General features: G+C 38.1%; 1 protein-coding gene across 1 annotated transcript in view; it reads right to left on the bottom strand.

The window, feature by feature from the left end:
- Nucleotides 1–6,517: 6,517 nt before the first annotated feature.
- WASL (WASP like actin nucleation promoting factor) overlaps nt 6,518–12,654 on the bottom strand; it is a 122,704-nt gene continuing 116,567 nt past the window's right edge. Inside the window, exons 10-11 of the mRNA XM_007946748.2 lie at nt 7,859–7,967; nt 6,518–6,579 (exon numbers count right to left, since the gene is read on the bottom strand). Coding sequence (XP_007944939.1) covers nt 6,518–6,579; nt 7,859–7,967 — 171 coding nt within the window. The remainder of the gene's footprint in view (nt 6,580–7,858; nt 7,968–12,654) is intronic.

Raw genomic sequence — 12,654 nt, 5'->3', positions numbered from 1 at the left:
AAATAAATCAGGCATCTAAAAACTTTTGAAGACTCAAGAGTATGATATAAAAGAACATTTCCTTATACTCTTGGTCCTTTTTGTCTTATTTGCCAGTTCCCATGAATACTTAAGAAACATATATTTGAAAGCTTTAGAATAAACTCTTAAAAAAAGAAGTCCGTTTACATTTTTACAATACCCACCCACTCTGAATTTTATGGAGTGACTCATCCATGTAAAGATATAGCAACGATATTCACATGTTGAAAGATATCCCCAAGTTTTATTCTAATGGTAAGTAGTTCATGTGTGGGGCCACTACTGAAATTCTAACATACCATGTATCACAAATCAAGACTAAGATATAAAGATGATGCTTTATCTTAAGTGCTCACCAAGCAGGCAGCAGAAACATTATCTTTTCTATACACATTATTTGGTCTTTTCCAATAATCCACCACATCCCATCTGAGTTCCCCTGGACAAAAAAATAGGCTTTGCCAAGTCTTTAGAGACTTAAAACTGAACTGAAATGCAAAGTATATTAGTTTCTTCCTATCCCTTTTCTCCTAAGCTGGTAGAACACTGTTAGGTTTAAGAAGATTTGGATAGCTGGGAAAAGGAGAAACATAAAAATGATCCAAAACAAAAAATCAAACTCACTGCCATTGAGTTGATTCCGATTCATATGCCCCCCCACCCCCGCCACGGGTTTCCAAGGTGGTAAATCTTTCTGGAAGTTGATTGTTCCATCTTCCTTCTGTGGAGGGGCTGGTGGTTTGAACCACCAACCTTCTGGTTAGCAGTCAAATGCCTCAGGCACTATGCCACTAGAGCTCCTGCTGTTTGGGGTTTTGACAAACGAAACAGTGAAAATGCTTTAGTAAATAGGATGCTAAGCGGAGTCTGGAGGTGCACAGACTTTCTCTCTGTGCATGTGGCCCAACTGGTCAGGCTGACCCAGGCGTGTTGGCTGTAACACTCCTCCCCACCCGTGCAGATCTAAAGCAACCTCTGGCCCAGAATCGACTTGAACTTTCTGAACATCTTTAGGCAGCAGATCCAATATAAACATGCTCTGCAGTATCCAGGCATCCCACGATGGCCAATACAAGGCCAGTTAAATAGTCATTAAAAAAACCCCAAATCCACTGCTGTCGAGTCCATTCCGACTCATGGAGACCCCTTGGGCTTCCCAAGGTAGTAAATCTTTGTGGAAGTGGATTGCCCATTCTTCCTTCTGCAGAGTGGCTGGGTGGGTTTGAACCACCAACCTTCTGATTAGTAGTCAAATGTCTTAGGCACTATGCCACCAGAGCTCCTTGACTCCTACCTTGGGTAATGAAAAAAAAAAAAAAAAAACTCAGTCAAATTTAAGTAGAATCTAGATGTGGAGCTTAGCCTCTCAAGTGATTCAAAAAAAAAAAAAAAAAAAAAAAGGCTATCTTCAAAGCTCAGAAGCTGATTTAAGGGACTACATGTAAGACAACTATAGAATCAAGACACAGCTTTTTTTGTTTTCCTTTGGTTAATTGGACCTAAGGCCTTTTCCTTTCACTGAATGTTTCTTTCGGCACTGTAAATGCTAGATTCAAGTTTTAGTTTCCTGCCTGTTTTCCAGTAAGGGGGAAGAACATGCAAGCAAATGAGAACCCCCAATCTCTCACCAATACTAAAACCAGGAAGCTGGATTTAACTCCCCGGTTTGTCCTTTGTTCCTTGGAAGAACTCCCGGACTTAAACTGACATTGCAGCTGTTGACTGAAGATTACACAGAAGACTAATACATTCTCAAACTAATTGTCAGGCAAATTATCAATAAGTTTACCAAATATTTACATTTAAGTAAAGATGATTGATCAATCATATCCATAAGAAACTAAAAAGGTCAACTTCATTCCAACCCAGTACTAAACAAGAGAAGTGCCCTGTGATGACCAAATGCTTGTACAATGCAGAGTGACCGCCATCACTGAGCCAAAATATTATCACATGCTCCAGGCAGAGGCCAGCTCCTCAAAGCCAGCCAGCTTTCCTCGGCAGACAAGAACATGGTGCTGGTGGCGTCTATCAGCACCAGGTGATAAGTGAAAGAAAGGGACACATTTGTAGCCAGAAATCCTTCAGAAACAAATCTGCAATTCACCTTTGAGAAAAACAGAAAGAGTAAACAATAAATTTAGTGTATAAAGAACTGAACTGTAAGATCTGGCTTCTATTATTAGCCCTAACTGACCACTGGCAAGACCCTCAACCACTCAGAGTTTGGGTGCCTTCATCTGTGGAGTGGACAGCTCGGTTCAGTGGCCTGTGTGTGCCTTTCAGTTCTGATCTAACTCAATGCTCTTCAAGTATCTTTCAGTTGTGATGTAATTATTTTAGATTTAAGGTGGAGACTTGCCTTACTCCACTATTGTTATCTTGATGCCCACCACAAACTGAGCTCTTAACACGTAATTGTTCAATAAGGCAATGTTGATGCTTTCTATCCAGCTTCAACTAGAATTCTAATACATTCTTAGAATCAGACCTGGATGAAAATCCCTCCATATCCAGCAATAGCTAATACAAAACTAAACTTAGGGCCCAGTATGACAACCAATTCAAAACAGAAAATGTTTAAATCCATAATGGAAATTTATGCTGTTAAAACTGAACCTCCTCTCAAATAGGAAAAAGGAAAAACTTTACTAAGGTAAGTGTAAATTTTTGTGGTTGTTAAAGAATTGGGAATCAGATCAAAGTTACTGGAAATTCCCCAACCACTAAGTAGAAAATACACAAACATATGATTAAACTGAAAACCACCTATCTCTTACTCAAAGTAACTGTTCCATTCATATCTTGAGTTTTCAGTCTTGGTGGTATGCCTGTCCAGTTTGGATTTACACTAGAGTTGTGTGAAATTAAATACCAAACCAAAAGTACACCCATCAATGCATATATATTTAAAAAAAGAAAAAGCTACGGCAGACGCATCCGGACGTTTTGCTATAAAGCCCAACTTTTCAGAATGCTCCCTAATGGTAATGGGGATTCCTTACTGTAACATACAGAAGTGATGGCTGCCGTCTGTCGCAGCATTAGCTGCCACGCACCACCATCATCCTGTTCCTAACAGCCAGTTTACTATGCCTTCTATGCCACTAGCTTCCTTAAAAGGCAGTTTTTGAAAGAAATTATTTAAGCGACCAACAAGTTACAAGAGAATGTTGTGTTTTTAAGGTGAGATGTGACAATGTCAGTAAAAGAAATGTGCACCTTTTCAATAAAGGGTTTTTGAAATAGACCTTATCTCTATACTTGTCCTTTAGGATCTCCACTCCAAAAGCAGATGAAGTCATTTCAGGAATGTCTCCACTGCTCAGATAAATATGATGTGACAGGAAGAATTTTAAGACACATTTTTTTTCTTTTTAAAGTTTGCTAATGCATTCTTAAATGTTCACATTTATACAATAAGAAACAACTTTTTAATAGAGTATTCTTAAAATGCTTGAGAACTTTGGCAAATGCTCCAGAAGGCATTCTGCAGCATCCTACACACTGGATTCCAGAACGCCGTTTCATCTTCAGACACGCACTTGTGCCAGGGTCAGTGGAACAGACAATTCTATTTATCAAAAAGCTGAGTTGCCTGTTTAAAATGAGCTGTCCAAGTCCCACCTGAATTGCTCTATGACCAGAAAACTCCAGAACCGCTTTGACGGAGAGAATGCTGACATTTTCAGGAGTGTCCCGAGCCACTGACCTTGCAGGGTGACTGCCTGGAGAGCGCTGTGTGGCACTGGGGGTGGGGGGGTGCAGAGCAGCTGTCATGCTCCCAGCACAACCGGGTGTAAGCTTCCTCTGCTCGCCATGTTTACTTTGTGCACACCAACCCTGAGGGCATGCCTTTTCAGGAAACTTCAACATCACTCACTGCTGTGTGCCCTTTGCCGCAGCCAGCAGTTCAAGGAATTCTACTTATTTCAATCTCCTAACAATAAGCAAATAAAAACACAGTACTTTATGCTATTTGGGTCAAATTAATTTTATTATGCTCCATGATGAATTGCCACCAGTGCAACATCCTATTCACTATACATGTCAAAAAAAAAAAAAAAAAAAAAAAAAATTCACATACTAAACAAAATTTCAGGTGATAAATGGAAATGAATGATTGAAAGTCTTTATGAATCTCATACATACAATTTGTGGCTAGCTGAAATTGTCTTATCACGCATAGCGTTTATAGAAAAAGCCTCATGCTCATTTGTTAAATGTGAAGGCTATCAGACAATCATTTAGCTGGCGTACACGTGGGAGGCTTTCAGGTGACGCACAGGTACAACGCGCTCACAGAGCAAGATGGCAGAGGACTGAAACATGCAACCCTAACATCGCACTTGGTAAAGCAGATTGAGTCGTCATGCCTGGCTGGAATGTCACAGCAGCTGTGTGTCAACCAACAGTAATTTAGACTTTGTGCAACAACAAAAATTCTTTTTTCAAAAAGGAAAAAATAAGTTCAATTACCCTTTGGCAAATCATACCCATCTTACATGCTTAATATCGTGTTCTCAACCCAAAGAGCTGATAGCCTCTACTCAGAGAAGTTCCTGATAAATTTTGATCACACCAAAGTTAGCTATAAATCCCTGAATTCCTTGATCAAACGAGAGAGAGATCTTAAACTGGCATTACCTTAAAGACACTTCTAGAAAATTTGAAATATTTTTTATAATATCAAAGTGGTAAAAGAAAGAAAGTGTTTGTTATTTAAAATAATTATAATATTCTATTGACCATTTGCACAAATTCTGAATTCTATCGGTTACTTGCCCAGCCTCATCCATACCAGACTCACTGAGTAGAAGCCACAAAAAAATAAAAGTAAGCAGAAAAAGGTGTCTAGCAGCAGAGGGCACTGTTTTTGCAAGAAACAAGAAGTCTAGAACCTTTTCCAGGTGCTTAAATTACTCTTGCAAGGAAGGTTAACATTTTCTGAATAACTTAACTATTTTACGGCACCACTTACTGCTTTCAGTAACAAAACCTTGAAATTATTTATTATAACTAGATGCATGATCACTAGAGATTATGTGATAACTGGTTAAAATCCAAGCTACATCTCACAGGTCCAGCCTGTCAAGATCATGCCAGTACTTGATTTTGGTCGGTACAAGTCTAGAAAGCTTAATTTTCAGTTGGATATTGAGACTACAGCAATGAAATACATTTGGAACTACATTCTGTGTATGACTCAATGTGAGAAAAATATGTGTCTGTATTTAAATCAGATCATTTTCTACCTAAAATTTAAAGAAGGTAGGTATGACAGTTAGCGCTATAAATACCAAACAATCACCTTAGGCAAATTAGTGCATTGTAGAGGCAAGGAAACCCTAATTTTAATACACCATTTAGTATGCACACCAAATGCGCAGGGCGTAAAGTTTTATTTAAAAAAAAAAAAAAAAAAAAAATCTGTCATTATGTGTCCAAGAAATTTGCCCACCAATCTTTCAAGAAAAATGTACCCCTTCACCTGACATTTGACAAAAACCTTGATAAATTATCAAAGTGAAAAAAATATAGCACATTAAGTTTAGCATTATAGGGCATATATTTGCAATTTTTTAGATTAGACTTTTATGCTTGGTATTTTCAAATATCTCAATCTGTGTACAAACCTAAAAAATATAAATACTTAATTCTACACCATTTTTAGAATGCTGTGATTTTTATAGTCTACATAACCATAGACAGCCCTACAGTTCAAGCACAATGGCGCCTGCCCCCAGTGTCCCAAACTCTGACAACTTCAGGAACTTTTGTTTCAGAATACTACCAAAAATATTTTAAAAAGTGTTTTGCCAAAACAGCCTGCAACATTTGGTACAGCACGAAAATAACCTCAGCCAAGTGCAGGTATGCAAGGTCCCTGTGATTCCAGCCTCACAGGCCGCTGCTGTCCAATCACGGGCATCTCTGTAGTGACTTTATGTAGAGCATATGGCTAACATCTGAGAAACTGCATCCGTGTAGTGACGTCTGAAGAACTGTGCTGTAACATTCCGGTAGCACTGTATTCAAAATGAAGGGGCTAGATAAACTAAGGTTTGCCTCACTTAAAAAAGAATGGAGTGCTATACTCGATTTGAATAAGAAAATTTAGGTACAGAAAAAGTAGGGTATGAAAATAGTGTTTTCCTTCTGGCATTATAACTAAATTACATAAGGTTTTTGTCAGTCTCACATAAAATATTTAAACTCCCTTGATGGAATGAAAAATATTCACAAATAAAGTGAGCATTCTGGTGTAAACCTGCACACAATAACAGGGAGTAGCTTTGTAGAGGATATGACAAACCTTTACAGATTAAATGAGGTATTGCACAGATTAATAAAAAAAAGCAAAAAAGGCAACAAAAATATACAGCAAATTGGTAGAACATTTACATGATAATTTTACAGAATCCATAGACAGAAAGTAGTGTTTAGTATTTCACCTTAAAAATATATATATATGTATATATATAATATATATTGATCAGTCTTCCCATTCATCATCATCCTCAAAATCTTCTTCATCATCCTCATCCTCATCTTCATCTAGAAAAAAATGATCAACATGAACAACTGAAAGATAAGTACATAAAATAACATTATACAATTCTTAGGTCATTTGCCCCATTATTTAACCAGGAATTACAAACCATTTGATTCCAGAAGGGATCTAGTTACTAAGATAGGCTAAAATGAATCTAATGAAATCAATCTACAGAGTGTGATAGTGAGCTGAATTCTTTTAGAAGAGTTAGATGACTTGGGTTCTAGTTCCTTAGTATGTAACAAGTTGCAAGCTGTGTGCTTCATAATGTGGAAAATCACTTCTAGGTTGGCCTTTCTGAGATTTACCTGTGCAAACGGCAAATCCAACTGCCTTCCTGTAGTTGTCACACACAGATTCTCAAACTCAAAACCTCTAAAGCTTTATTTCCTTCCCCAATAGGCTCTGCCCCCTCCACTGTATGTTGTCTCATTTCAATTAGTGGCATTCCCATCCTCATGTGATTAGGACAAAAACCTAGAAATTATTATTGATTCCTCTTTTCCATCATCCTCCACATCCAATCTATCAAGTCAGCTGCTTTTGAGCCCTTCCACAGCTACACGCCACATTACCACTTGCTTGGACTGTTGCAAATCTACATCCATTTGCCTCAGTGCCTCCAACCAAATGGAGTGCTGTGACGTAATACATTTTAGCAATATCACATTGCTACCCTTCTTAAAATACTCCAGTGGCTGATCACTGCTAGTTGAATAAAATTTGACATGTTACCTCACTCTACAAGACCCTGCATGATTTGACCAGTTACTGTCTTGCCCCTTAAGACTTGTCTCATAATGCCCACACCCTCCCTTCAAAAGTCAATGTTTCTAGCAACACGACCTCCCTTCTGTCCCTCACACATGCCAAGCTTATTTTTGCTTTAAATCTCATGTAGTAGCTACTCCTTTTGTCTGACCGACTCATTCTCATCACTGATGACACATGCAAAATCCACCTCCTCAGAGAGGCTTTTCCTGACCACCCTATGTAAAGTCTAACCCTTCCCCCAATCAGCCATTCTCCTAATTTTTGAGAAGTTTTCCTCCTAACACCACTAACTGAAATTTAGGGTTAGAGCTATGGTATCCTGGCATCCATTAAGTGTCAAACAAACTAGTCACAGAGGCAGTAACTTCCTTAAAATAAGCGCCAGAAACTACATCAGTAAGTTACTCAATCAGCAGAGAAAAAGCTAGCAAAGGTGAGCTGTAAAATAAAATACAGTGTCAAACACTTAAATGTATTAAATATACACGTATACACCTGAAAACATACCTGAAGAATGAATGGCTTTGCTCCTTTTCTGCATCACTTCCATTAGTGCACCCACAATTCCTGAAGTGGGTGCAGGTGTTGGCGGTGTAGACTCCTGGCCATCAGACACCTTGAAGAGAAAGTTAGCAACATTCAATAAAGAATCCTTAATGAAGAATATCTATTTCCAGAAGTATTATTTTCTTAGCATCACGTCTTAATTAAATAGAAGGAAAAAGGCAAACAAGCCCAGGACAGAATTAATCAAATTAACAAGAAATACATTATTGCCTTATAATATTATTCAAGAAAAATTCCCGCTCCTCCTTAATGCTGGAAGGAAGATGAGGCATTTCAAGTGTTGGGTCACATTTAGGTATCACTCTTTCTTGAAAAATACTTGCTTTTGTGTCTGGGTACTTCTGTTTATTCCATAAAGTCTTAGATGAAGAGATCATCATCAAGAGACATCATTTTTCACACATGGGATAATATTCAGATTCTTTGAGTTATTAAATAATAAGTACACTTAATATATCTAAGAGTAACTGAAGAGATTTCTAGAAAAACTTGGCTTCATTAATAAACTTTATACCTTTTTATGTTTAAACTTCGTATAGTATAGTTAAGGAGCTCTGGTGGCATACTGCCTAAGGCATGTGACTGCTAACCAGAAGGATGGCAGCTCAAAGCCACCAGCCACTCCATGGAAGGAACCCTGGGCAATCTACTTCTGTAAAGATTTACTGCCTCAGAAACCCAAAGAGGATTGCGATGAGTCGGAATCAAAACCTGTCAGAGAAGAAAAACTGAAATATTTTCCACTAAAATGAGTGATACAAAACTGGTAAGACAAGTTCTGGTAAGATGGTGGAATAGGCAGACAAACTATACAGGCCCTCTTCAACAAAGAAAAGAAGAACCAATTAACACAGATACAGAAGAAAATCCTGGGCCCTAAGCTTTGAAAGGAAGAATACAGAAGTGAACTAAACTCCAACTAATAGAACTTCCATGAAAACAGCTAAAAAGGAGATAACAGAGCTGCAGACTGTCAGTGATGCTGGTGGCATGGGCAGCTGGGATATGTCCAAGTGGTGGTTGGAACTAAGAATTAACCTGAAAACTGGTCCTGGTGCCTGGGGGCAGCACGGACACTGCACTGATGGTTGCTGAATAAGGGGGGAATAGGGAACAGGGAGATGAGCTGAGCTGTGGACTTCTGGCTTTCTGGAGGACGCAACCATTTTGAATGTTTACAAGTAGTTTGATCATTTTGGATATTAAAGTGACAGTGTTCTCTCAGATTCTTAGGGACCTAAGAATACGTGCCACTTGTTGGGGACAGCAAGGACCTATCAGACACTGAAGAATGGAAAGGTGAGATATTCCCTTTGTAACTCTTACCTCTTGGTGAACAGAGGTATGGCCATAGCTCACCCCACCCACCTTCTGGGCCGGCAGGAATTCCATCCTACTCTGTGTGCTCTGACAGAGCCTGGGTGCCCTATCCCTCCTAGATTTTTATTTTTGCTTTGTTTTTTGTCTGTTTTAAAATGATTCTTTTTTTTTCCTTCCTTTTTCTTCTTCTTCTTTCTTCTTCCCATCTCAGGTTCTAGTTTTCGGCTTTTTCTCTCTTCCCTTTTCCTGGTTCCCATTTTTTTTCTTCTGGTTCTCCCCATTCCTTGTTTTCCTTCTTACATTATTCTGTTTTTCCTTTATCATTATTCTCCTACTCTACCTCTTTTCTCTTATTCCCCCTTCCCAGGTACTGTGTTTTCTTTGCCCCCTTTTCTATTCACATTTCTTTTGTCTTTTAAAAGTATTTCTTTCAGTATTTCTTCCCATTTATTGCATTTTTTTTTTTTGTTGTGATTGCCCCTGTGTATTTATGTGGTGTGTGCTTTTTGTCCTCCTGCTTTTATTTATTTTTTCATTATTGTTTTTGTCTAACCGAGTGGGAGACAGCAACCAGGCCTATACGATCAAAACACACCTGCACCTCCTACCGCTTTCTGTCTTCCCCAGCAATTCCCTTCCTTTCCTGTCTTGGGAGGTGGGGGTGTGTGGGTCCTGTCTCCCAGCCCCTTACCTGGATCCTGCCACCTTTTGTCATCCAGGCCGGTTCCCTCCTTTCCTGCTTCGGGGGGTGGGGGTGGGCGGTGTTCCTGTCTCCCAATGCCTCACCTGGATCCTGCCACTTTTTGTTGTCCTTGGCGGTTCCCTCCCTTTCCTGCCTTGGGGGGGTAGTTGTGTCCTGTCTCCCCGATGAGTACATAAGTGCTGCCAATTAGTGAATAAAGGAACACAGTACCCTGCTTACTCAGATACATCTAAAGAAAACAAAAATCTTGGGTGAATCACTCCAACATACAATCACCAATTAAATATATATACAATGTCACAATGTTCTGGAGACAAAAGACCATCACAGTCCACACAAAGATGCAAGATAAAGCAGGAGAAACAAGGGAGTAGGATACAGACCCAGAATACATTCCCAAAGAAGCAGCAGCACTGGAACTCCCTGAGAAGGAATTCAAAAGAATTATATTTAGGTACCTTCAAAGGATTGGAAGACAGATCAAGGAAAACACTAACAAAGTTAATGAAAACACAGACAAACCCTGACAACAACTTTGGAAGAAAATACAAGAACAAAATGACAAAATAAGTGAAAAATTAGAAATGATACAAAATCTACAGATAGAAATCCAGAAGACTAACACTAAATTTTCAGAAATAGATAACACATTGAAAGGGCAAAAGAGTAGAATTGAATCAATGGAAGACAGAATTAATGAGATTGAAGACAAACACCTGAATACTTCTTTGGAAAGCGATCAGTCAGAAAAAAGATCAAAATAAAATGAAGAAACCCTAAGGCACATGTGGAATACCATAAAGAGAAATAACCTACATGTAATCAGAATTCTAGAACAGGAAGAGAAAAATAAAACCAGAGAGAAAACTGTCCAAGATTTGTTGGAAGAGAACTTCCCTGATATGATGAAAGATGAGAATATATCCATGCAGGAAGTCCAATGAACCCCAAACAGGACAGACCCCAAAAGAAAATCACCAAGACATATCATCATCAAACACACCAAAACCAAAGACAAAAAAAGAATCCTGAAAGCAGCATAGGAAAAATGAAGTTACCTACAAAGGGCAACCAATAAGACTAAGCTCTGATTTCTCAGCAGAAACCATGCAGGTGAGAAGGCAATGGGATGGTATATTTAAAACACTGAAGAGAACAATTTCCAACCAAGAATTATATAACCAGCAAAACTGTTCCTCAAATATGATGGTGAATAGGAGATTTCCAGACAAGCAGAAATTAAGGGAATTTGTTAAAACCAGACCAATCTTAGAAGAGAAACTAAAAGGAGTCCTTTGGACAGAGAACCAATAATAGCAAACAATAAACCATTAAGACACATGATGACATAACCCAGAAACCAAGCCAGTTACGGAAGTATCCAAAGTAAAATAAGCTTACAAGATTGTAAACTGTGAACCAGAGACATCAACTGGCAAAACTGGCAAATGAAGACAACTACAAAACAAAAAGAGGGAAGACATACTGTAGTTACAGAACTTCTGAATAGTGAAGTAGTCAAGAGTTGCAAGCTAGAATGGACTGTTCTAAACTCAGGGAGAAAATTATAAATCACAGGATAACTACAAAGAAAAATGGTAAACCTTCACATCAAAATAAAAAAGAGGACAAGCATAAATATTTAGCAAATACTAAAACAACAGAAACAAAGGAAAGGATAACATGATTCATAAAAACAATGAGCTCAGCATATAAAACTATATAGAACAAAGAAACCAGGAATACCATGAAAAAACATATAACAAAATGTCAGCAACAAATTTATACCTGTCAATTATTACACTGAATGTCAATGGATTAAATGCACCACTTAAGAGACAGAGTGTTGCAGACTGGATAAGAAAACATAACTCATCAATATGCTTTCTAAAAGAGACACATTTTAGAGACAAAGACAAACACAGACTAAAAATCAAAGATTGGAAAAAGATATATTAAGCAAATGGCAACCAAAACAGAGCAGGAGTGGCAGTATTTATTTCTGCTAAAATTGACTTTAACACAAAAACCACCATAAGAGACAAGGAAGGATATTATATAATCATTAAGGGATCTATCGAACAAGAAGACACAACTATAATAAATACCTATGGACCCAATGAAAAAGCCCCAAAATACATAAATCACACATGAACAGAACTGAAAAGACAAACAGATGACTCCACAGTCATACTAGAAGACATTAATACATCACTTTCAATGAAAGATAGAACTGGAAAGAAACTCAACAAAGATGCAGAAGAACTAAACAATACAATCCACCAACTTGACCTTATAGACATCTACAGAGCACTTCACCCAACAACAGCACAATATACATTCTTTTCCAGTGCACATGGAACACTCTCCAGGGTAGATGATATGTTAGGCCATAAAGCAAGCCTTTTAAAATTTAAAAACATTGAAATACTGCAAAGCATCTTCTTAGATCACAATGCTATAAAATTAGAAATCAACAATAGGAAGATCAACAGAAAAAGAGCAAACATATGGAAACTGAACAACATCCTCCTAAAGAAAGACTGGGTAAGAGAAGAAATAAAAAATGAAATTAAAAAATTCCTTGAATCAAACCGGAATAAAAACACAACATACCAAAATCTTTGGGACACAGCAAAAGCAGTGATCAGAGGCCAATTTATAGCAATACATGCACACATCAAAATAGAAAGAGCCAAAATTAACACCTTAA

Source organism: Orycteropus afer, unplaced genomic scaffold (assembly GCF_000298275.1).
Source record: "Orycteropus afer afer isolate SDZICR_OR568_19922 unplaced genomic scaffold, OryAfe1.0 scaffold00170, whole genome shotgun sequence".
Classification (NCBI taxonomy): Eukaryota; Metazoa; Chordata; class Mammalia; order Tubulidentata; family Orycteropodidae; genus Orycteropus; species Orycteropus afer.
The sequence above is the reverse complement of the archived record's forward strand: the minus strand, read 5'-3'. Positions and strand labels throughout refer to the sequence as shown.